The following is a 25,202-nucleotide window of genomic DNA, read 5'->3' on the forward strand; positions in this document are numbered from 1 at the left end:
TGATCCAGGTGAGACCTTTGACCTCTGAAAGTACTGATACTGTATTATATACTCCAGACTGGCCTTGGTCTTGAGACCGTTTCATAAGCTCTTGCCTTCAACTTGAGCGCAATTTTACTGGGTCTTGTCTTGGCCTCAAGGGCGTTTTAACACAAAGTCTGACTGGATCAGATTACATTTCCTTACAGCAGCTGCAGAATAAGCGTCTGATTGGGCTTCATGTGTTCACATGCTTTAGTGTGTTCTACCTGCAGTTGTATCCAGTACCATGACCGCCTCTCTCTCATCTTCTCCTCTGCTCTTCTTTTTATTACAATCCATGCATCACCCACATATTTTCCTTCAGCACCTTCATCCTCACGTTGTGTATTTGACCACTATTTGTATTTGTGCAAGAAGAACACTGGCGCACTGGGGCAGCTGCCACAGAGGGCGTTTGTAGTGGCTGAGGAACATAACCATAACCACCTTGGACCCAAACCTGGCCCGAAAGCATAGTAGCCTCCTCGTTAACTACTGAGCAACTAAACTTTACCAAACATTTTTTTAAACCATAGCTTCTCAAAGTGTGGGCCATTAATTAGACCCATCTGATCAAATCTATGGGGATTTAGGTTACTTTCTGTTGAAATGCTGAAAAATGTCTGACATAAGTCCAAACCTCTGCAGCCCTGAGTCGTTCATGGGTATTTTTGAGCCAATGGAATGCTCCTCTTGACTTGACGTACTAAGTGTCCAAATAAACACTTCTGCCTCATAAATCTGCACTGGACTTGACTGGACATCATTTACTGCCCTGAATTACAGTCTTGTTTATAATATTATATTTTTTAACTGTTCCTTCCTAACTGATTCATGTGCAGTGCTTGCAGTGCCGGTGTTGGCAGCACGGGACCTGCCTGGGCCTCCTGGAGCATCACCTTCCTCAGAACTACACCTGCTTCACTTGCCGGGGTTCAGAACTGATCCCTGTCACATTGAGGGACAGGAAGAAGCCAAGCTCTGATTGGCTGACGTCTGGTCACATGTTTGGGTTGTCGTGTGTAGAGGAAAACTTCTCGGTGCAGAACTCGGCACAGATTGCACACACGCGCCGTCTGTTGGCACACAGTCGTACTATCGCCATGGTAACTGCGGCCATTGGGCTCAAGCTCCGCCTCCTGCAGTGAGTACTTTACATATGCACTCTAGGTCAGTGCTCCCAAATGTAGGGGTCTCAAGATGAATTGGGGGAAATACATTTGAAATGATGTTACGCTTTTTTCGGACTGCTTTCGCCGAGAGCCTGTCCAGATTAATATTGTGTAGAGCTCTATTCAGACTGATAGATATATAATATAGCATATATAATCTGGCAGAGCTAGGTTAGTGCTAGTCCAAGATGGGATGGAGCTTAAATGTTGAAGATAAATACTTTAACTTGTATATTGTTAACTGTGTCTAATGTCAAACCCAAATATGGCTCTGGTTCTGCTCAGGTCTGGGTCAGAGGCAGAACTAAGATTCTGGAGGTTGCCATGGAGACGTGAGGAAGGGGATGAGCCCAAAGTTGTCTGCTACGTGAGCAGTGAGCACTGCTATCAGAAACCTGTCCTAACTCAGGTACAAACATATTTGTTTTGGTGAACTCGCCTGCTCTATTCACTCAATGCTCTATTCTCTCAATGCTTATTATAACGGATGTGTTTAAGGAATGTCCAGAGGAATTCAAAGCAGAACCAGACCAGGACCACAGAGCGCCCCGATCTTCAGAGACCTGCAGGATTCCAGAGCTCAACCTTTTGGACCACATTGAGAGTCTGCAACAGGAAATCTGCCACCGCCTGGAGCGGATGGAGACCGAGCTGGACGGTTAGCAACTGTTTTTACATGTTTTATTAAATAATAACTGCTTTAGACATTTCATCCCTCATCCAAGAGGCCGCTCTGAATACACAGGTGCAATAATGACAGGACCCATTTGTGCTGTGGAAAATGCCTTTGGGCAAAGGATTATGCATATTTCATTTATTGTTATTTTGGAACTTTTACTTGATATGAACACTTCATAGTGTAAATATGCACAAACTATTGAGACTAATTTGACTGTGGTGTGTCTCAGGCTTGGAGTCCTGGATGGATGAGCTGGAGTCAGCTGACCCTTTGTCCCGCCTCCCAGAGCTGAAACAGCGAATCAGGCGACTTCTGTGGGACCTGAGCACCATGCGGCAGCTGTCTGTGTGCTCCTGACCAATCACAGGGCAGTGTGGAGAGACAACCAGGACCATCTGCGTTTTATAAAGAATAGTTTAGTTTTTAAAAATGTAATACCATTTTTATGTTTAGTTTAAACACTTTTGGCTTAGCTTTTTATTTAAAAAGAAAAACAAGTTTTATAAATATAGTTTTATTATGAAAGGTCTTAAAATTCTGAATGTGGAGCACTGGGTTAGGAATTTAGTCTTGTTCTGAACTAGTTTCCGTTAGTTACACAATTGCACAGTTAAACAAATTGTGTATCCTTTCTGGTTTAAAACAATAGGTAAAAATGAAACATGTTCATGTTTGTACATACATGAGTGCATTTTCACCACAGGCAACAATATTGCACATTAATGTTCTGTATATTTCATGGGACAGTTCACAAACACAATGTAACAAATCAACATGCACAACAGGTTATCTATAAACATGTATAGTGTGTAAAAAAAAAAAAACAAGTTGTTTACTAATTGTAAATGAGTAAGACTGAATAAAGCTGTTTGACCTGATCCATTTTCATCCAGCGCTGAATGAACACCTAAACAGGTTTCAGATGATTTTTTTCTCAAAATACTTATGCCTTTATTACAAGTAATACATTTAGTTGTAATAGTACTTTTAATACAGTACAGAGTAGGCACCAAGTATCACAAGTATGAGTCAAGATCATTCACATTTTTATTATGAACGTTTTACATTAAACACGGAGCAGTTTCCCTTTTTCAGCTGCAACAAAAATGAGTTTTAGAGAAGTTCAGGCTGAAAATATCTGGAAAAGTTTTTTAATATACCGTTTATTTTTACAGTTTTGGTTTTTGCAACACTTCAGTTTCCTCCTTGAATCCAAACACATGTGGGGTTTGGATTCAAGACATCACAGAAACCCCCCTCACTGTGTCAATTTCAACTTATTTCTCTAAATGATGTCCCCCCCACTATTATGGCACAAACTGACTCGTCTGATTAAAACTAGATTTAGACCTAAAATAAAGTAAACATTCAAACTATATCCATCCTCTCTGGGACACTCGAGAAACTGGCCCACTCGCTTAGAATATAGAAAATATTTTTGAACCTTCTCAACTACAATGAGCATCGGTCTCCAACGCAAATAAATAAATCATTGGATGAAATAAAACAAAAGCAATTTCTGTAGTTCTAAGTTTGTAGTCCAGATCCTGTAACACGTCCATGAAGCAAAGCTGAAGCCGACAAAGCCTTCTGGGCCGGGTATCGCCTCCCTGTTTTAGGCACATAGGCCCCGTTCCCATATCAAACGACAGGAAGAGGGCGGGGCTTCAGTGAAATGTTGTGGCAAAACATTGCATGAGTAAGAAATACATAAAAAAAAAAAAAAGGAGAGAAGCTATTGGTCCTTTTTCTCGGTCTCAGTCTCTGCGTCCGTCCCGGCCTCCTCGGGCACCTCTTCCTCGTATCTTTTCAAGGACACAAACGAAGAAGTGTTACGAGTCTGCAAACGATGTACTTATACAACATATATTTATACACAGTTTGAGGGGGTCTGCGGCGGACGATGAGCTTTGAAGAATGGAGCGACGACGAGGGTTAAGCAGAATCAAAAGACAAAGGAAAGCAGAAAAGAGGGAGAGAACGAATAGTCGATAAAGTTCTTCCTGAATGAGATGGGTAAACATGACGGGAGAGTTTATCTGCTTTTGAATAACACACTTCTAATGACAATGTGATATGGGGTTATTATTTATTACATATGGACATAGCAGTTACATTGAGTGTGTTGAATATCTGGACTGCAGTAAACCATCACTGCTCAAACAAGCCAAAAACTACTTCCTTTTACTGTAAAGTTGTGTACGATCAGGTTTTTGAATTGTATTATTACAGCGCTATTGCCACTTATAAGGATCAAATAAGACAAAGAGTTGTGTCAGTGCTTCGTTGTACGTTTCTGTCCGTAATACACAACGAGACAAATCTAATCTTATCTTAAATTTAAATAAATTATATATTTTCTATCGAGTGGCTCGGATACATACAGCAGTGACTTGGCCTGCGTCTGGTTTTGGTCCGGTCTAGAGAGCCACGGGGTTAGGACTGGCTCTACGGCGCTGATACACTTCCATTGAACTAACGAGACTCGAAGGAGAGCCACTGACGGAAGGAAAAGAACTGAGGCGAGGAGACGAGGGAAGGAACTCGACAGAGGACTCAAAACTGGAGGGGCACAAGGAAGGAGGGGAAGGATGTGAAGAAAGGACACGAGGAGAAGGAGGAAGGAAATGACAAATGAAAGAGGAAGGAGAGGACACAAGAAAGAGAAGAAGGAAAATACTGGTGAGGCGATAAGGGGACGTCATGTCAGCTTATAAAAAGACGTCATGTCGCGAATGAGATTTTTCCATTGTCAAGATAAATAAATTAAATATATAGGATTAGACAATTGATTTTTGACATCTGAACTTCTGAAAAAGGACTGAGAAATAAATGAATTAAGGAGCTTTGTCACTAGAAAACTAAATACAACAATGACGACTGAGAGGGAGATTTTGGCACATTCTACGCTCTGAAAATAATGACTGCGTTGTGCGTTTTCAGAGTGACCGTTACATTTTGCGGTCAGTTGTAAACTCCTGACGATAAAACGGGTTGAACGCGGCTGCTGAGGACTCACCTGAACATTTCTGGGAGTTCTCCTTTGAGCAGAGCCACCACCACCGGGAACCCCACACAAGCTGGGACCAGATACAGGAGCGCGGGCTGCAATAGAGACCAACCACACGAAGCGGGTCAGAGCGGTTTAAACATGCGGTTGCCATGGTTTTAGGCGTGGAGTAAGTACATCACGCTCACATTCCCTGAACCGCATTCTAGATCTTACATTCAAGACACTGGAGGCTGCCTACAGACACAGTTTTCATACATTTGTGAGCCTTTTTTCGAATTTACTGCAGGTGAAAATGATCCGCAGCTTGAGTCTGAGCTTCTTCCATCTGTTACTTTGCCACTTTTATCGCAGTGTCTCTCAAATCAGCTCAGGTTTTGGTGTAACCGCTGGGCCTGAAGCTCTGTATGTCATGTTAGACTTTAATCTGAGCTTTGTTTTAACACAATCTGACAATAAAACAAATAATTTAGCTGAAACTACAATAAGCTAATTATTTTTTGAGTTTGTTTTCAGGACAATGAACGCTCGTATTGATTGTGTTGTTTAAATCTATTTTGTAATTTTCCAGACGATCTAACAAGGTTGGTTTAGTGTGAATTGTGTCACCATGGTAACACTGACTGTGACTGACACAGAACCCACCTGAGCATGTTTGAAGGTGTGCATGATGAAGATGGTCAGAACCAGACCAAAGATGTACGCCACAAAACTGGTGTAGAAGTACGTCCGAGTGTTCTTCTTCAGACTGGACACAAACAAAAACTACGTCAACGTTCATGTCCGAGGAGCGGAGGAGGTCACTACCGTCCGAGGAGCGGAGGAGGTCACTATCGGAGGAGGTCACTACCGTCCGAGGAGCGGAGGAGGTCACTACCGTCCGAGGAGCGGAGGAGGTCACTACCGTACGAGGAACGGAGGAGGTCACTACCGTCCGAGGAGCGGAGGAGGTCACTACCGTACGAGGAACGGAGGAGGTCACTACCGTCCGAGGAGCGGAGGAGGTCACTACCGTACGAGTAACGGAGGAGGTCACTACCGTCCGAGGAGCGGAGGAGGTCACTACCGTACGAGGAACGGAGGAGGTCACTACCGTCCGAGGAGCGGAGGAGGTCACTACCGTCCAAGGAGCGGAGGAGGTCACTACCGTACGAGTAACGGAGGAGGTCACTACCGTACGAGTAACGGAGGAGGTCACTACCGTACGAGTAACGGAGGAGGTCACTACCGTCCAAGGAGCGAAGGAGGTCACTATCGTACGAGGAACGGAGGAGGTCACTACCGTCCGAGGAGCGGAGGAGGTCACTACCGTCCGAGGAGCGGAGGAGGTCACTACCGTCCGAGGAGCGGAGGAGGTCACTACCGTACGAGGAGCGGAGGAGGTCACTACCGTCCGAGCGGAGGAGGTCACTACCGTCCGAGGAGTGGAGGTCACTACCGTCCGAGGAGCGGAGGAGGTCACTACCGTCCGAGGAGCGGAGGAGGTCACTACCGGAGGAGGAGAGGTCACTACCGTACGAGGAATGGAGGAGGTCACTACCATACGAGGAACGGAGGAGGTCACTACCGTCCGAGGAGCAGAGGAGGTCACTACCGTACGAGGAGCGGAGGAGGTCACTACCGTACGAGGAGCGGAGGAGGTCACTACCGTCCGGGGAGCAGAGGTCACTACCATTCGAGGAGCGGAGGAGGTCACTAACGTCTACTGTCCGAGGAGCGGAGGAGGTCACTACCGTACGAGGAGCGGAGGTCACTACCATCCGAGCAGAGGAGGTCACTACCATCCGAGCAGAGGAGGTCACTACCGTCCGAGGAGCGGAGGAGGTCACTACCGGAGGAGGTCACTACCGTACGAGGAGAGGAGGTCACTACCGTACGAGGAACAGAGGTCACTACCGCACGAGGAACGGAGGAGGTCACTACCGTCCAAGGAGCGGAGGAGGTCACTACTGTCCAAGGAGCGGAGGAGGTCACTACCGTCCGAGGAGCGGAGGTCACTACCATCCGAGGAGTGGAGGTCACTACCATCCGAGGAGCGGAGGAGATCACTACCGTCCGAGGAGTGGAGGTCACTACCGTCCGAGGAGTGGAGGTCACTACCGTCCGAGGAGCGGAGGAGGTCACTACCGTCCGAGGAGCGGAGGAGGTCACAACCATCATAATTGGAGGTTATTACCTGACGTCAAAGCGCAGCAACAGTGCGATGAAAATTCCTGGAATCACAATGTCGCCCAAACCCAACATGGCAAAGTTACTGGCTCCGAGTCCCTTCTCCAGCAGGTCCTGAGGGAACACCACTAAAATGCAAACAAACAGAATACATGTTTATCCAGGACTATGTGGCACTCACAATACTAAGACTATTAAGGTTTAGAATCCTTCATATTTTCAGAAAGGAGATTGCAATTTTCCCATTTTTATTACAAAAATATAGTATAAATTAACCTGGTAAACAACAAAATGTGAGCAAGACGACAAGCTTTTAAACTAGTATTTCCTTGCCGTTACTGGACCCGCCCTCTTTCTTATTAGTAAATGTGAATGAAAGAAAATAAAGATTTCACAGTTATTTGGTCATGTCAGCAATAATCGCGAATCATCATTAAAAGCGTTATGGACGATTTTTCGGCGATTTGAGAACTCTGGCGGAAGTGCGCATGCGCACTCTCCCGTGCGGACTGATACAACACACACGTGCGTTTGTTTATTAGCACGACGGATCACATCGCATCTCTCGTCTCCCGTAGATTTCCGTCTCTTCTGAGTCAGCTCGAACAGTCTTTCTCCGTCCTAATTTTGTCCCGTACACTGAGGGAACTATATTATGATAGATCTATGAGCTTAGACATGTGGAAACGTGCTGCTCTCATGGGGACGAGCCGCACGTGGCTGCAGGTGAGCGGTAGGTGAGTTTTATGATCGATACGTGGCAGGACTAATCGGCAGTCCAAGCCACGAGGAATTTGGACTCAGATTTTGGGCCAAAAAATTGTCCATTATGCCTTTAAATTGTGACATTTCTCGCGACACAGAACTTCCATAGCATGACGTCTTCATCACACACATATTCTCATGTTTGCATGTTTAGGTTCAAGTAAAAGCATTTGATTCAAAAAGACACTCACATTTGATTGGAGCCTCAAATGACTTGGCCACAGTCACCATCACATTCGTCCCAAACACCTGAAAAACAAGTCCAGAGTTGAGTCCAAAGTCCAGATCCAGAAACAAAGATTACAGGTTCAAATGAATCATAATTCAAATAAAAAGGAAAATCACAGGAGGGCAAATATTAGAATTTTGGCATAAATTATATTAGATGTGCGTGTGTCACTTTTTTCCTGCAAAAGAACACTGACCCAGAAGACGTCGTAGACGAAGAGCCCCCCCAGCAGGATGCAGCCGGTACTGACGTTGTTGAGGTGCAGCAGCTCCACTCCGTTCAGCGCAAATGCCAAACCAAAAAGGTTATTGGCTATCCAGTGCTGCGACAACACAAGATAAGAGCAACCCCAGGACAGGTAGGTTCAAAACAAACAGACGCTTAAAAACCCTATGTCAGCAAGTTGGAGGCGGCTGGAGGCAAAATGAAGTGGACCGTAACACACTTTAAATGTTTACACTTTAGATCTGTGGTCAGTTAACAGACACATATTATGCAATATGTGTGCCGTTATTGGCTCAAGGGAGTTACACAGGAAAGAGACAAGTGCCAGCTTGAACGCAGAAATGCTCAGATGGATTATGAATTTAAAATCAGCCCAGAAGATTTCAGAGCTATGTCACAGGTAGACTATGACATCACACATCAGGGAAAGGGAGTATTTTTGAGGCTCGGAGGGAGAGTATTTTCATAACAGGATTCATCAAACTAGTGTCAATGACTCTAAATGCAACTCCAGCCATGTTTTTGATGAGGGAAAAAGCTCAAACATTTGCATAATATGTGTCCTTTGTGTCTTCATAACACAAAATATGCAACAATTTTGAATTTCCATGGTAGAAATGCAAGTTAGTTTGTAGTAGGTAAAATTAAACTTGCTGGGTCAAAATGTCTACGTATTTGTCCAGTAAAACATGGACTTTGCCTTCATAACAAATGCTAAATGTCTACCAGAATCTCCTATTAAAAGGTGGTATGGACGATTTTTTTCAGCAAATTTTTATCATATTTCCTCGTGGCGTGGATAAATCATTTGTCCTGCCACGTATCAATCATAAAACGCACCTATCGCTCACCTGCAGCCGCGTCAGGCTCGTCCCCACGTTTCTGCGTGCCTAAGCGCATGGATCTATCATAATATAGTTCCCTCAGTGTACGGGCCAAAATGAAGACGGAGAAAGACAGTTCGAGCTGACGCAGAAGTGGACAGAAATCTACGGGAGACGAGCGATACGATGCGATCTGTTGCGCTAATAATCAAACGCACGTGTGTGTTGTATCGGTCCGCACGGGGGAGTGCGCATGCGCACTTCCTCCTGCGTTCTCAAATCGCCGAAAAATCATCCATACCGCCTTTAAATAAACAAATCATGTAGAACATAATAGTAAATGTATTAAAGTGGTTTTCATTGGCCAAAAACACAGATTTTTCAGATTTTGTGACGTTCTGAGGTTAATCCCATTGAAAAATTGTATTACATTCCACTTCACGTTTGCCTCCATTCTTATTTTATAATGTTTCTGTTTACAAACTTAAAGTAAAGTACCTTCTTGAGCAAGTACCACACCCCGACCACAGAACTGAGCACCAGACACACCAAACTCTTTGTGTCAAACTCATAGTTCAGGATCTCTGCAACAGGAACACGACATTCTGTTATTAAACTTCTTCACGGATGAGGTTAGTTTATATGAAAGTACATTTAACAAACACATAAAACGGACTGAATAACCACGTACGGCCGCAGTACTCACCTTCTTTGTTCTCTTCCGTGCCTTGAGTGAACAGAAGCTGGTACGGTTTGTTCGGTATCGAAGCGGGAAAAACCGAAGCGATCAATGGACTGAAAACGAGGAGAAAACCATCATGAGAATAGCATCGCACAGAAAAGACAACTATAATAATGCTTTAGTAGTCCTATGGTGGAGTCAGTAATCCTGCATCGCTTCAACATTGCCCACTTTGATCAGACGGAGAGACGATATGAGTAATTAGTCATTGAAGTTACGTACTGACCTCACGGTGTGGGACAGAGCGAGGATTCCCAGGACGAAGAAGTACAGAGACAGGAGCATGTTGATGTACTCCTGAGAAAACAACTGAAAATGGAAAAGAAACCATTAAATCACTGCAGTACTCTAAGGAAATACAGCAGATATACCATGCAGCCCTTAATTGTTCCCTTTTTTATCATCACATCATACTATAATTAGCTTTTCTTGTTGGTTGGCAAGGGGTCTCAACAATATCAACAAGGGGAAAAAATATGTTTCACTCAAATTTAATACGGTTTATTGTGTGATTTCTAGCAGTTTTTCATATAAAAACAGACTCTAGACTATACAGTGTTATAGATCGTCTTAAATGCTCATAAAACCCCGTCGGAAATGATCCCAGACATGCTCCGATGTTCCTGACCCTGTGAACATTTGTGACCACAGCAGCTGTTCTCTGGAGCACACCGTATGTACGAGTACCCCTAGCTGCGTGTAGTACTGGTACCATGTCGAGTACTAGTAGTACCTTAAAGAACAGATAGAGTCCAAAGAGGGTGCAGCTGGCGATGATGGGGAAGCGTGCCGCGTCTCGGCTCGTGATGGTCTCTGGCATTTCCCCTCCACTCTGTCAAAAGAGAAAAAAACGACATGTCCCCTCAATTTTGTCAAAGTAAACCCCATTTTAAAAACTAAAAAAAAACCTCTCTCCCCTGTACAGTTGCCCGCTATCACAGACCAAAACCGTATGTAGCCTGCACGACTAAAGCCTTAACCTGCAGATTGAGGATTCATATACGTTGTGTTGTTGTCCTTCTCGCTTTACGGTACTGACTCATGATTGGTGCAGGAGCTGGGTTTTAGGTAGTGACCAATCATATCGGAGAGAGGACGCAGAGGTTTAAACCCACTGGATTTCAGCTTTAAAACTGGCAACACAAATGAGACTCGTGTGAGGCGCTTTCTGCTTGGACCAAATAATAACAACAATTTGTCAATCATGTCCACAGTTTTTGCAATTAAGAATAAATCAGCGTCATAGTTATTATTGAAAAGAATATATGATTTGTATATATTTACCCTGTTTCTAGGGACTCGTTTATACATTTTTAAATAAAAATCTTCCATATACGTTTTTTCTTTAAGCTCTTACTCTAAACACTCATGTGGCCGGTGGTCATTCTTCAAAAAGGAACTTAAGATTTTAGTTTGAACCTGGTACAAGATGATAATTTCATGCACCGGCTACTGGCACACACCAACAAGAAATCCCATATCAAACAATAACTCTGTCATGCGTGTTGTACACATGTCGTGACTCTGGACACATGTGTATCTTGACCCGTGTTCAATGCTAAAGAACTGGACACAGCCTGGTCCAACCTTGTGTATCCGTGGGTTTCACAGTGATGAAAATATATATGTATATATTCAGTTAGCATAGCCATTAACAGTTCAAGACAACATGTTAAATCATAAAATCAATGGAAGTTAGCTGGGTCTTGGAGTCAGTCAGGAGGAACATAATTAGTGGAAGACTTTAATCTCCATCTTTCCATTCTTAAAGTTAGAGTGAGAACATGCTGCACTAAAACAGTGACTCTACAGGGGACACTCTGCACATCTCTGTACTCACTCTGGAGCCTTGGTCCTCCTCCTCCTCACCACACCACTACAGTAGCACAAACATACAGGAGCACAGAGGACAGAGAGACACAAGGACAGCAGGTCAGGAAAGATGGCGTCAACTGTCCCCTTTGTGGACGGAAGACGGGACTTACAGCCGGTGTGTGGGGTCAATGAGGCCGTTTTTATGAAGGACCCGAGCCGCAAGAAGCGCTCAGACGGCGGCGGGTGAACATAAACTACATGTGTTCATTTGGAACATCGCGTACTCTGAAAAACACCCCGAAAACTCGTGCCACAGGTGGCACTGCTTTTGTTTCCGGATGCTGGCCTGTCACATTTCACCGCTCTGACCCCAGGAGCCCCAGTTTACTTTTCACGTATCTCACAGCAGGTCCCGGTGAGGTCCCGGTGAGGTCCCGGTGAGGTCCCGGTGAGGTCCCGGTGGTCTCAGACAGCTGACTGGACTGAGCTGACGCGTTGACGATTCATAAAAATGAAAAGGCTCCGCTGAGATCGACGGCACAAAAGCCCCTCGTCTCCGCAGTTGGTTTATGAGCCGTTAAAAGCCGCTGGGACAACGTAAACACACACGGTCCGTGTCGCCAGCGGTGCCCGCGCTCACGGACAGGCCTGGTGTTTGTTTACAGCCGTGAGGCTCGGAGCGGCGGGACACAGACACAGAGCCGCTCTTTGGGCCGCAGCTGCCGTAGCTGAGGAGCCGCTCTGAATCTTACCTTGGACTTGGAGCAGCGCACGGAGCGCAGGGCGCCGAAGAAGATGGGCATCAGGGCCATGAACAGCAGGCTGCCGTAGGCCAGCGCCGTGCCCTCCGGTGTGGCCGTGAAGCGGACTGTGGCGTTGAGCGCCTCACTGCCATTAACGACACTGGCGTTCAGGGCCTCGGGGAGAGACTCCGGGACGGACTCAGGTACAGGTTCTGCCGCAGACATGTTTCCGCTTCATTCATCCGCTGAAGAATGCTGTGAACGCGCACTCCGCGTGCACGGCGCCGTAAAGCCACGTTTCCTTACGGCGCAGAGATGCGTCTGCTGTGCGAGCGCGAGGTCTCACTGGGAGTAGAGGTTGAGCAGGTAACAAACTGGACCACAGAAAGAGTTTCTGTCATTGGAGATCTACTGCTTGTTCTAAACCAGAAACAGATATTTAGCTAGTCAATGAAATCAGAGTTTTTCTTTAGCCTGTTTTGAGCATGGATCTACGATTTTAAGCGAATAAGGACATACTTTGGTGCTTCTGCCTAGCTAAGAGTGAGGCATTTTGTACCTAAACATATCTTTGCAGAACGAGTTACTCGTGTGTTCTTTAGGGTTCTTTACCAAGCACAGCGCCGCTCTGTGGCAGAGACAGGACTATGTCGTGCGACCACAAGGGGGCGTTTGACTATATACGAGACCCAGGAAACTGAACTCAGCAGGCTTTTATGTAGTTCTAAGCAATACATCCATGAGTTCTAAGCCGTCAACTCATCAAAGCCCGTTCTTTTGCGTCCTGACCCATGGCCCATGGTCCTGACCCATGGTCCTGACCGTGGTGCTGAAAGTGAACTGCTCACGTCACTTTGAATGGCCCCTAAACTACGACTTTATTCTCATAAATGTATGACTTTATTCTTATTAAATTACGAGATTATTTTCGTTGATGACTTTACTGGCTTTGACTTTAGTCTTATAATATTATGACTTTAATGTCAAATACGTCTATAATAAGCTTTTTCTTTTTTTAGATATATAAAAATACATATTTCTACCTATACTAGCTATGGGTTTCAGAATGAGGATAAATTAGTTCCCATAACGATTAACAATTTAAAATCCAATATATTATATATTTTGAATGGGGAAAAAGTCCTCAAAATGCTGCATACAACAGGAAATTGAAACCCATGAACACATTTATTTCAGTTAATATAAAAGCCCAAATGATTTAATATATTTAAATTTGAAGGCCTACTGCAAGAGATTTGTATTAAACAAATAAATTAAATGAATAAAAAACGTGTGTGTTTTAAGAATTATTACACACAAAATAACCTAAAAATGTGATTGATCTGAACACAACAAATAATTAGTTACTAGTACTTGAAGAAGACAGTGTTTTTCATATAAATAAATAAATGCTGTTTCAAGAACATTCTCAGTTAAAAAAATCGTTTAATAAAGATTAAATGAAAAGTGGTTCAATTACATACATTATAACAAAAAACAACAAACACATTGTTGGATCCTGAGTATAAAAAAACTATGCAATATACTTAAAATTGTGCAAGAGAAGGATGAGATGCTTAAGAAATGTTACTTAAATCATTTCCCTTATGTTCAAGGAAAATTATGAAACCTAGCAGTAAAACAAGATGTAGTAAAAGTACTGAGTATGTGAGGTACTTGAAAAGTGTTAAACAATCAGAAAATGGCAAAATTCCCAACCATTTTAAATCATGATTTACATTTACATTACAATAGGTGCGTTTCTTGGCTAAAATTGACAATTATGAAACTCCTATAAAATCAAGCATGGAGGAAGTCACGGGTCTAACAGGAAGTACAGGCTCAGCAGCAGGATGTAGAGGGACTTTGCCTGAAGCAGTGATATTCCAAAGCTCTTCAACTCAACCTCCAATGGGAAGTGGTCGCTCACCTCCACCAACTGTGATCAAAAGAAAAGAAAATAAGATGTATATACATAAATGTATATGTACATGTCTGTGTAGGACGATTCATGGTGCTGTAGTGTGGGACTGGGATGGGGTATGGTGTGTTTTTTAAATAAAAGGAGGCGAAAAAGAGAATAAGAACATGGCAACTCGACAAGAAGCAGTCAAAACAGGAATTCTTTGGGAACTTATGCGGCCTTCATGGCATGTAGGGCAGCCAACCTGTGTACAGTACAGTATATTCATGTGCTTTTGGTCTGATGCTAACTTTTTTAGAGTAGGCTACAAAAATATATATGTTGGACGCATCTTTGCAAGTAAAAAAATGCAGAGAAGTATTGTAGACATGGGCCACGTGTTCAGACCATTTTCTGCTCCAACATTGAGTCCCTAAAACTCTGATGGTTCCTGCGCTCAGACAGCAGCGAGAGGCTTGTACTGTATCCTCTAAACCTTTCAGTTGAGCTTCTACTCGCTCTGCAGCACTCCCATATAACTCTGACCACTCGTTAGTTTAACAAGAGGACCCCAAAACGCCTGACTAAAATGAGCCCCTTTTCAAACTGAAATAGTTTTTGAACCCTTTGGAGTACAAACATCAAAATCCAGAAATGTTAGTATTGTGAGGCCATTCTTTGTAAAGGATGTGAATATTGCCTTACTTCACAAAAGGAGGAGAAAGCAAGGTTAGGGTTTAAGAGATTTAAATGAAACAAGCCCCAAACAAGCACATTTTTGCCAAAACATGCGTTTCTGTTGCAACACTTCCCATGTGGTCTGAAGGTGGTTCTAACCAGGCTCAAATTGAGCTGGGTCTTACCTTGCTCGAGCGCATCTTAAATGACTTGATGGGGTTGAAGACTTGGGCTGAGAAAGGCTTGACCTGCTTCAGAAAAGACTCTCCATGAACTACCATTCTGCAAAGCACAAACAGGACCTTAAGAGACATGGGTGTTTTATATGAAAGACATAGTACAGGTATAAAGAGGGTCTTTTCTGTTGCATTGGCTTATAAACATGGGAATAGAAGTCATCCATCCTCTGTTAACAACACATTTGACATGTCTAGTGTAAGTGGCAACACAGAGTCACTCTTCATAGTGGAAATACAAGGCTGAACTGAACTTTAGAAACATACAGGAGCGGTAATTCAGCTGTGGCAGGGGGCAGTGGAGCTCACCTGTCATGGGGGGCAGTGGAGCTCACCTGTCATGGGGGGCAGTGGAGCTCACCTGTCATGGGGGGCAGTGGAGCTCACCTGTCATGGGGGGCAGTGGAGCTCACCTGTCATGGGGGGCAGTGGAGCTCACCTGTCATGGGGGGCAGTGGAGCTCACCTGTCATGGGGGGCAGTGGAGCTCACCTGTCATAGGCGCAGTGGGTCTTGTCAGTCACTGTAGTGTCCGTTCGATCTGATATTAACCAGGAAAAGCTGGTGTTGGAGAAGAGACGAATCTTCATCTTGTCGGCGCGAGTCATGTAAGCACAGCCAGCATGGAAGTTTCCTAGGAACATCACATTCTGTAAAAATATAATTTAAATATGTTAATAAAAATGTCTGAATAACGATGATATGCATATTGGAGCTCAACGAGTTACAACAAATCTGGGAAATTCAGAATGGAGTGTTTTTGACGCTCAGAGGATTCATCAAACTAGCGTGAATGAAGCTAAATACAACTCCAGATGTGTTTTTGATGAGGGAACAATGTTATAAGACTATAAAATGTTTCATTACAAGCATGGATAAAAGTAAATATTTAAAAAAAAAAGAAGTCTCTTGCAGAAGACTCTTCAAGACTTCAAGAGTCCAAAGTCAACTTATTGCCCCACTAGTCCAGGGCCAGGACCATCGAAAACCCTTTGGTTGGATCAGACACTGACCTTATTATTCCACTTTTTGACCACCTCCAGAAACACATCATAGAGTTTGTCCATTTCCTGGACAGCTTTGGATGGTTCCGAGTGCAGTGGGATCAGGACAAACTCTGACGCTACTATGAAAAAACAGGGGGTTAGGGGCTTAGTTGAAGGAGGAAACATACCAAAATCAAACCATTAAGAGATGCCCCGTTAAGAGGGCTAGTTACTTGTAACTCACATGTTTTATTGCTTTGGAAGCGCACAGCAAATGGTGGTCGGACAAAGGTGCTCTGGTATTGGTGCTGGCCAGTGAGAGAAACTGTCTGTGTTCTGATTGGACGAGAGCAGCAAATGAGTCACCATTACTTGTCTGATGCGTGTAATGCAACTGATCCAGTTGTGCATGTTATCTTTGTTCCACATCTTTTAGGTCAGTTTTTACGTAATGGTTCAGCTCAGTTAAAGGCGTAATGGACGATTTTTTGGCACCAAATCTGAGTCTCATTTCCTGTGGCGTGGACTGCCGATTAGTCCTGCCACGTATCAATCATAAAACAAACCTACCGCTCACCTGCAGCCGCGTGTGGCTCGTCCCCAGGAGAGCAGCACGTTTCCCTGTTTCCAAGCGCATTGATCTATCATAATATAGTTCCCTCAGTGTACGGGACAAAATTAAGACGGAGAAAGACAGTTCGAGCTGACTCAGAAGAGACGAAAATCTACGGAAGACGAGAGATGCGCTAATAAACAAACACATTTGTTTTTTTGTACGTCCGCACAGGGGGAGTGCGCATGCGTACTTCCGCTTGAGTTCTCAAATCGGCGAAAAATCGTCCATTACGCCTTTAATTTAACTGTTGATAAAGTCTACTGCCTCCTTTCTGGTGGAAATTCATATCCTAACCCTGGCCTTCACCACTTTAATCACATAGCTATGGTAACATAATTAAGTTGTTTTCAGCGCCTTTAAAATTATGTTTTATTTAGCAGAAGTACAAGCGGCTGCGGCCAGATTCTCTTGAACTCACCTGTAGATAAAGGTGTAGTACTGCATGTTTTGAGGGTCATTTCCCAAAGCTCCGCTGGACACAGACTCATATTTGGTATTCTTTGAATACCTATAAAAAAGGATTTAAAAGATAAAGTCTCACAAGACATAACCAGTCTAACAACCAGGTTTAGAGGGTTAATAAGCCATTTTCAAGGAGACTGATGCATCTTTAAACGTTCCATACTTTTAGGCAATCTATGAAAAAATATAATTTTTATACTATAATAATATTTACTATAATAAATAGATTCATTCTTGCTTTGTACCTGGTTAGGGTCAGATTGCAGAATAAAGTCTTACCCAATGGCATTCACAAAACAGAGAAAACAGAGCAAACAGCAAAGCAGAGTAATTTTCACTAATTGTATCATAGCCGACAATGGAAGATAAAGTATAGGCACTGAGTACATGAGTACATTCTCACCAAATTAAAAAAGTAGCAAAGCCACCAGCATGTAAGTAACAAGCATTAGTGTAAGCATTATGTTCTGCTTTCCAGTTTTCTGAGATCACAAACCATGGAGTGACACAAGCTCGTAATTAGAACTTTTCAGTTTTTTAACAAAAAAAAATATAGTGATCACAAAAACAAATCAAAGATTGTGAGTATGGTTACAATGAGGTAATGTGACCAAAACTGGAAGGCAGTTGTGTAGATATAAGACATCAGTGGATGAGGTGCTGATTGAAACGTTCTGGCATGCTTTGTGCCAAAGGGATTAAGTGTGACATCATCACAGCGTGTCCAAACGCCATCATCACTGAACAGTCCCACAGGGTGAACTGATGTCTGTTGATAAAGGCAGTTTTGTGGTGAAAACTGTCATTCATTCATTAAACAAAGAAAACGATTACAAACCCGCTGCTTTCGCTGTGGAAAAACACATTCAGGACATTACCAGCTGCTACACTAGCACCACAGCGCCTGCTACTGATTCTACTACAGCATTGCAGCCCTAATACTATGCATGACACAGAAGTAATGCATCACTATGGTATGTTTGTACTTGTACAGGGACAGTGTAAAATGTTACCTTGACCAAAAAATGAAAAATGCCTTATACCAATAAAAAATATGCTAATTATCCAACTGTAGTCCCTGGGCAGGTCGATGTAAATATGATGATATATTATAATCATACGATTTAGCTTTTTCTTGTCCTACACCTCAGTGTCCCTTGACAGTATTATTTTAGGACATGAAGCCTAACTTAAGGGGGCACTGATTGGTTATCTGTCTGCGGGTGTGGGCTGAGTGGGCCTGGCCTGTGTTAAGCAGTGTTCTATATTGTTAATACCTTTGTGAGTACCTGTTGAGGGATGCGAGCAGTTTCTGTACTGCAGTGAGATCCTGAACGTGCAATAGCAGCGAGATGTCACAACGAGAGAAGACCTACAAAACAGAGAAACGCACACGATTATTCCCAGTACTGTACAAGTACAGGTTCTACTCCCTCACTGACACAGGTTCTACTCCCTCACCGACACGGGTTCTACCCCCGCACCGACACGGGTTCTACCCCCTCACTCACATGTGTTCTACCCCCTCACTCACATGTGTTCTACCCACTCACTCACATGTGTTCTACCCACTCACTCACATGTGTTCTACCCACTCACTCACATGTGTTCTACCCACTCACTCACATGTGTTCTACCCACTCACTCACATGTGTTCTACCCACTCACTCACATGTGTTCTACCCACTCACTCACATGTGTTCTACCCACTCACTCACATGTGTTCTACCCACTCACTCACATGTGTTCTACCCACTCACTCACATGTGTTCTACCCACTCACTCACATGTGTTCTACCCACTCACTCACATGTGTTCTACCCACTCACTCACATGTGTTCTACCCCATCACTGACATGTGTTCTACCCCATCACTCACATGTGTTCTACCCCATCACTCACATGTGTTCTACCCACTCACTCACATGTGTTCTACCCACTCACTCACATGTGTTCTACCCCATCACTGACATGTGTTCTACCCCATCACTCACATGTGTTCTACCCACTCACTGAACACGCATACCCGTGTTAGGGTGTGAATGATCCTGTAGTTTGACGTTTTGGCTTTATTGAACTTTGGGATGTTGTAGGAGCAGATTTTGAAGCAGTCCAGGCCTGAGAGGAACAGCACCAGGATCAGGAGCAGACTGGGCAATGCAGTGGAGCTCCGTGACATTTTATCTGGAACACAAAGAGAATCCACACCTTCATGTCAGAGAGTTTGAGATAAACCTGCTTAAGGTTTAACTCAACCAACTACATAGGGCTCAGGGGATCTGAGTTAGGTCTAGTTTAGGTTTGGGTCTGAGTCAGGTCTGAACGTGTCTCAAACCAGTTTTTCTGGATTCACAGTTTACCTCTTTTTTGTCGCACCTTTGTAGTTAACTGTGATTGACTCCAAGAGTCCCATCCCACAAAAGGGGGTGGTACCTAACATAGCAGAGGTTACCTTGCTTTTTTATTGCAATCATGACAAAAGTTTAAAATAAAAACAGTAGAATTATATACATTTTATAAAGTCACAATGTCATTTGCTTTATTCTTCGTCTGAGCGAAGAAAAGCTTTGTTCTTCTTCTCCATGTTCAGTGTGTGTTCTTCTTCCTGTTCAGGTTCTGCTCTCAAATAAGTGCGTTTACAATCTAAGCGGACAGCAGCTTGTTTAAGAGGTCTGCAAATGCGCTCTGAGGAAAACAGCCGCAAACACATGGATCTATGCTCAAACCACACTGAATAAACCTGTGTGGGAATCTCGGATGTTTGCAGGTTTTGCCCTAACTGAGCATGTGCAGAGGAGAAGCGAAGCAACAGCAGTGCCAAGTTTCAACAACTTAAAACTAGCTTTCAGAGCCAAGTCTTTGTTTATAGTTAAGGCTCTGTTCATGTTTCCAATGATTAGACATTAGTTACAAAACAGGCAGTATTTTAATAATATAAAGTACTAGTTTGAGTAATGTATTGTTTTATCAGTGAGACTGTTCAGTCCATCCAGCAGCTAAAACAGGTAAGGATGTTTAGCTCAGTAGAATAGGCGATCACCCTTCACAAGGGAGACAGACCTTTGCATGCAAGGTTTTTTTTCTCCACTTTTGTTATCCACAAATATTGATGCATACCCAAAGTTTGCATGCCAAAAAGTCGCACACTACTGTAATTAATCATATACCGGTTCGCTTTGTACCAGGAACCATTTGCTCAATATATTAGCAGTGGTTAGTAGCGTTCATTTTAAAAGTAACTTACCTTGTTTCTGCCCTGGAAAACTAATATATTAATAAACATGCAAAGTAAATGCGTTTGACTGAGCATTATTTATCTTTTATGTTGACAGATTACCACAATACAATGTCATACAATAAGCATGTGTAGGCCTGTCCTCAAGCAGTGACAAAACATTGCCCAAACAACATTAGTGGATTAGCAAGAGCACCGACGCACAATAACAGAATGCACACGTTTTAGCACTGTAGTTTATTTAAATCAAACTTACCATCATAAATCAAAACTAATTTGGTTAATTTTGGTCTTTAATAAGTGTGAAAAATTGCTAAATCATCAAATCAAGGCCACCTGCGCTGTGACCAGATGTGCCAACTGTGGACAACTTTAGCATCTTTTGACACTCCCGCGTGACTATTTCCAAAGAAAGGGCCAACTAAAGCCAAGTGCTGATTTAGATCGCCTCTGTCACTTAATTAGAGCCATGAGTTGCGTCTTGGATGAGCTTTAAAAGTTGCGAGTTGTTTCCGAGGACCATAGACACAAAGCCTCTACAGGATATTACAGTGGTTTTCAGATCTCTGCCTCCAAATTATTTTTGGCCAGAGTTAATTCAGCAATCACAAACAATCTAGTGTCTTTAATATGTTACAAGAACATGTGCTTTGTGAGTGCACAGTGATCGTGCTCACAGTTTACCTCTTGTCCCTTCAGGCTCGCTCAGCCACACTAACAATGACTGTCCCTCTGGTTCGTTTACTTTTCTTTTTGGTACAAAATCGGTTCAGGGCTCAAAGTGGACATTTTGTCAAGCCACACCTGTCAACACCTGAAGGCTCACTTGTGTTCTGTGGCTCACTGATTGAAAATCAAGGGCCCGAATGGCATAAAACAATGGGCTATGAGTTATGTTTTAAAGAACAGCAGTCACTGTTGATTTAGATTCAAAATACAATCGCCCAAAGTGTGCAAAAAAACAACAAGATTTTTGTTTTGGCCATATCTTCCAGCCCTAATTGGTACATCAAGAGTAAATTGTATAACTACTGATGAAGAATGGGAGCATATATTGCAACCACATCCCAATGGACAGCCACCAAATCTCCTGTTTGGAAAGAATTTGTGGGAAAAATGTATTACAGTATTTTATAAGGCTCTTTTTTTGGCCTTTTGCCTGATTATCTATCAAATGTGTTACACCTCAGGTCAAGTTGTCACCGTTTTAGGTCTCAGGACATTTTTATCTGACAGACCCATCGTATCAACACGGAGACAGGAAACTTTGCTCCCTTAATTATATTGAATGTTTTATTTGCGTTTTAGTATTCTGTGTTTGTTGTTTATTCTGTGTTGTGTTTTAACTATGTACCCATGAAAAAGAGAACTTTTCTTATTGGGGTTTCCCAGTAAAATTAAAAAATGTAATAACTTACAATAACAGAGTATAAAGCTTAATTCAAATGTACAACATGGCTTATATAAAAAACACACTGAATACTCTTACTGCAACCAATGAGAATAGAACTAGCGATACATTTAATTTACACTTAGCCAAGCCTGTCACAATGATAAAAAAGTGTGATATATTGCTCAAGAAAATATCACAATAAAGTTATAATGTTGTATAAAACTGTATGCCTTTGAAACGTAACAAGCTTGATTTCATAAAACAAGTGACATACTAGAGCAGGGCAACTCAACTTCATTTTCCTAAGGGCCAGATTTCCCAGAGAGCCATAGCACGATGCGGCAGCACTTTTAGCAAATATTTCAGTTGCACAAAACCTCCGTAACACTAAATCTGTTTCGATAATGGAAAAAATAACTACTGCTAATTTATATTTTAGTGGAAAAATAAAATGCTCTGCCAATTTGGCACTGAACCATAATTAAACAGACTAGACCTCTGCCAGCCAGGTATACCAACAAACGAGAACTAAACCAGGACCAAACTAGGTCTAATCTAGTATCAACCCAAAATGAATCCAGAAAACGTGAAAAAAATACATATTTATATTTTAATATTGGAAGCTGGACAGCAGGTCGGATCAGATCGTGGGTCTTAGTCAAATGTTGATCTATAAGATGCTGTTAATGATAGATTTTACTGTTGTTTGACCATGGTGTGGATAATCGTGAACAATTGTAAAAACCTAATTTTTCACAATCTTAACACTAAAATGTACTCCCGACTTACAAAGCCATAAATAACATGGCCCCATCCAACTTCAAAGATGCTATTGAACCATATCATCCAAACAGAGCTCTTCGCTCTCAAAATGCTGGCCTTCTGGTGGTCCCAAGAGTCTCTAAAGCACAGTAAGAGGTAGAATCTTCAAGCTCCTGTGTTTTGGAATCAGCTCCTGTCCATGTTAAAGAGGCCGACACAGTTTCTTCATTTAAGACCAGGCTTAAAACGTTCCTCTTTGAAAGCGCTCATGGTCAGGCCAGTTAGGAACAGAAATGAAAACCTAGTTTAAGTTACGCTGCCCTAGGAGTGACTATGCTGGGGGAAGTATGGCAGCTTGAGAACTATCTACTGCTTCTGACGACTTATTCTATCAAACAATATTTAATATCTAATTTAACTTGCAATCTGTTCATTGTCTTTTCTTCTTATTTTCCCACTTCCGACGAGAGTGGGACAGGCACATTGATGACCTGTGGACCCAGATGTTCCTCGAGTCCCTGGAGGAACTGTCTCTACTCCATATGAACGGTTCTTCATCTGCCTCAAAGAACCGGTTCTCCTGAGTGGGTCCTGCTCCACTGTCTATCTCGCATCCGATGTATCTCTCCTTCACTGTGGAACTCCTCCAGGTTTTGTAGTTTTTCCTGGCTGAGAAGGAGGGTCTAAGGACACAGGAGCTTGGGACATTTGTCTAAGGACACGGGATGCTGGGACATTGCCAAGTCCCTATGAGCATTGATTAAATCTGTTTTTCACTGTCGCCCAGGCAATCGCTGGGTTACAAAAATAAATTGAATTGAACAAAAATAAAATGTGATATTGTGTCTCTAGCTGCTTAAAATGCAGAGAACAGAATGACACACCGCTGACTAGTTTAGTTGCTATAATGAGTCATAGATGTTAAGGACCTACGACAGTGTTAAGTAGTTTTAAAACAAAGATTTTAGTGCAAATGTCTAAATGTTTTTATGACGTGTGCTGCAGTTTCACTTTGGCTCATGTCCCCCTTGAAGAAGAGACGTCAATGTATTTTTCATGCACCTGTTAAATCATTTATTTTATTTAACCTTTATTTCAGCAGGCAAACCATTTCGAAAACATTCTAATTTACAGTGTTAATTGACAAAAAATATTGAGCCTAAAAGAAAATTGTTCCATTGATCGTTTAATGAATGATAAGTAAATGTTATAGTGAACATCATGACAGGTCGACATTTCCCAACTTCAGGTGAGTGAGTGAGGCCCCGGGCTGCAGCCATGTAAGCCCTTGTGATAAGACACCTTTGTAAGTTAAAATGTAAATAAATACAGTTACTTTTCATGAGAGTTGGTTGAATGTGTGGAAATGGGACAGGAAGAGGGAGGAACACCTGGTGAGTTATGACTGTCAGACTGGTTTAGTTGGTTTTACCCCGAACACTGCAACAAAGTATTGGACAATAAACAAAACAAAAAAACTAGATGTGTACCGTCTCTGCAAGTCAAGAGTGGAGAAATACAAGCGAATATAAGACATCAAAACATTTACAAACTAAATACAACAAGGGCCACCCATGTTAATCGAACACCACCTGCAGAAGTGACATACTTCTCCACACTCAGAGTTACTCATTAATACATTCTATTGGTGTTAAACTTTAACCTGCTTCTGTATTTAAGTTACTCCAGTGTTAGGCTTCTTAAATAGGGCTTTACAATGACAAACAATTAAAAACAGGTCTAGCCGGGATTAAACTATAACTAGAGCGTTCTTACCTGAATTCCGCAGGTGCCACTTCCTACTCAAATACTCTTGGACACTCTTGGTTTTGAGGTCGGGTTGTCAGACGTATGTTAGGAGTAGTTTGTCCGGCTTTGCAGCAGAGGAAACCGTGGAGCCCTGTCGTTCTTGATCTTGTGCATTTGTTCCAGTTTAAGGGCGGAAGACAAACTGCACTGAGCTGGAGCTGGAGCCTGGAGCTGCTGGGACAAGGCCGCGCCCACGGGACAAGGCCGCGCCCACGGGACAAGGCCGCGCCCACGGGACAAGGCCGCGCCCACGGGACAAGGCCGCGCCCACGGGACAAGGCCGCGCCCTCACCTTCCTGGCGGTAACAGGTGAATCCCTCCCCCGTCTTCCCTCTTTCAACACCTATTTTTATGCACGTGTGGCAGTAGGCCCTCATAACCCCTGACAGCCTATGGCCTGTGACCTGGGCCTTTAAAAGGAGGCTTCCCCACCTGCGCTGGCCCTTCTCGCCTCTGACGTCACCCGCCACCTGGGAGCAATGCAAGCGGCACGAGGACCGGAACATTCGCTCTGATCGCCCCAAAAAACACCCCAAAGTTTAGGCTTAAAGCCAGCGATCGCCCCGGTAAGCTGTCTCTTCCATAGATTTATATTATATTTATATTGCTCTAATTTAGCACCGTTTGTAGTGCGTGACGTTACGTGCAGGCTTTGTGCGCCGGGATTCCTCCCAGCCGCGGCGCTCATAGTGCACAGATTCGAGCACCGGATTGGTAACCCCGCGGGTC

The 25,202-nt window shown here is 43.2% G+C and overlaps 3 protein-coding genes across 7 annotated transcripts in view; 1 reads left to right on the top strand and 2 right to left on the bottom strand.

The window, feature by feature from the left end:
* The window catches only part of LOC140363116 (PHD finger protein 20-like), a 7,951-nt gene extending 5,712 nt beyond the window's left edge, over window positions 1–2,239 (top strand). For both annotated transcript variants that reach the window (XM_072449455.1, XM_072449456.1), the window contains exons 12-16: window positions 1–8; window positions 864–1,165; window positions 1,479–1,602; window positions 1,692–1,851; window positions 2,102–2,239. The exon at window positions 1–8 is cut by the window's left edge and continues 135 nt beyond it. In XM_072449455.1, coding sequence (XP_072305556.1) covers window positions 1–8; window positions 864–1,165; window positions 1,479–1,602; window positions 1,692–1,851; window positions 2,102–2,229 — 722 coding nt within the window. In that variant the 3' untranslated portion in view covers window positions 2,230–2,239. The remainder of the gene's footprint in view (window positions 9–863; window positions 1,166–1,478; window positions 1,603–1,691; window positions 1,852–2,101) is intronic.
* A 662-nt stretch (window positions 2,240–2,901) lies between these two features.
* Window positions 2,902–12,682, bottom strand: hm13 (histocompatibility (minor) 13). Of its 3 annotated transcripts, XM_072449457.1 has the most exons (12): window positions 12,404–12,681; window positions 11,677–11,712; window positions 10,570–10,668; window positions 10,063–10,145; window positions 9,801–9,889; window positions 9,593–9,678; window positions 8,242–8,367; window positions 8,008–8,065; window positions 7,059–7,179; window positions 5,528–5,630; window positions 4,892–4,977; window positions 2,902–3,677 (listed from the first exon to the last, which is right to left on the bottom strand). In XM_072449457.1, exons 1-12 carry the CDS (start codon window positions 12,617–12,619, stop codon window positions 3,608–3,610), a joined length of 1,173 nt encoding a protein of 390 aa, XP_072305558.1. In that variant the 5' UTR covers window positions 12,620–12,681; the 3' UTR covers window positions 2,902–3,607. The 3 variants fall into 3 exon arrangements, with proteins under 3 accessions (XP_072305558.1, XP_072305559.1, XP_072305560.1); XM_072449458.1 differs by lacking the exon at window positions 11,677–11,712 and having other exon boundaries at window positions 12,404–12,682; XM_072449459.1 differs by lacking the exons at window positions 2,902–3,677; window positions 11,677–11,712 and adding an exon at window positions 4,278–4,434 and having other exon boundaries at window positions 12,404–12,682.
* A 1,108-nt stretch (window positions 12,683–13,790) lies between these two features.
* On the bottom strand, window positions 13,791–24,594 carry LOC140362445 (deoxyribonuclease-1-like). 2 transcript variants are annotated; one of them, XM_072448549.1, is made up of 9 exons: window positions 24,441–24,594; window positions 19,301–19,458; window positions 18,552–18,646; window positions 17,231–17,320; window positions 16,441–16,532; window positions 16,224–16,336; window positions 15,703–15,860; window positions 15,161–15,257; window positions 13,791–14,333 (listed from the first exon to the last, which is right to left on the bottom strand). In XM_072448549.1, exons 2-9 carry the CDS (start codon window positions 19,451–19,453, stop codon window positions 14,211–14,213), a joined length of 921 nt encoding a protein of 306 aa, XP_072304650.1. In that variant the 5' UTR covers window positions 19,454–19,458; window positions 24,441–24,594; the 3' UTR covers window positions 13,791–14,210. The 2 variants fall into 2 exon arrangements, with proteins under 2 accessions (XP_072304650.1, XP_072304651.1); XM_072448550.1 differs by having other exon boundaries at window positions 18,564–18,646; window positions 24,441–24,593.
* Between the last annotated feature and the right edge of the window lie 608 nt (window positions 24,595–25,202).

The sequence above is a fragment of the Eucyclogobius newberryi genome, unplaced genomic scaffold, assembly GCF_026437365.1.
Source record: "Eucyclogobius newberryi isolate DKJ021-1_F unplaced genomic scaffold, fEucNew1.0.hap1 SCAF_17, whole genome shotgun sequence".
NCBI lineage: Eukaryota > Metazoa > Chordata > Actinopteri > Gobiiformes > Gobiidae > Eucyclogobius > Eucyclogobius newberryi.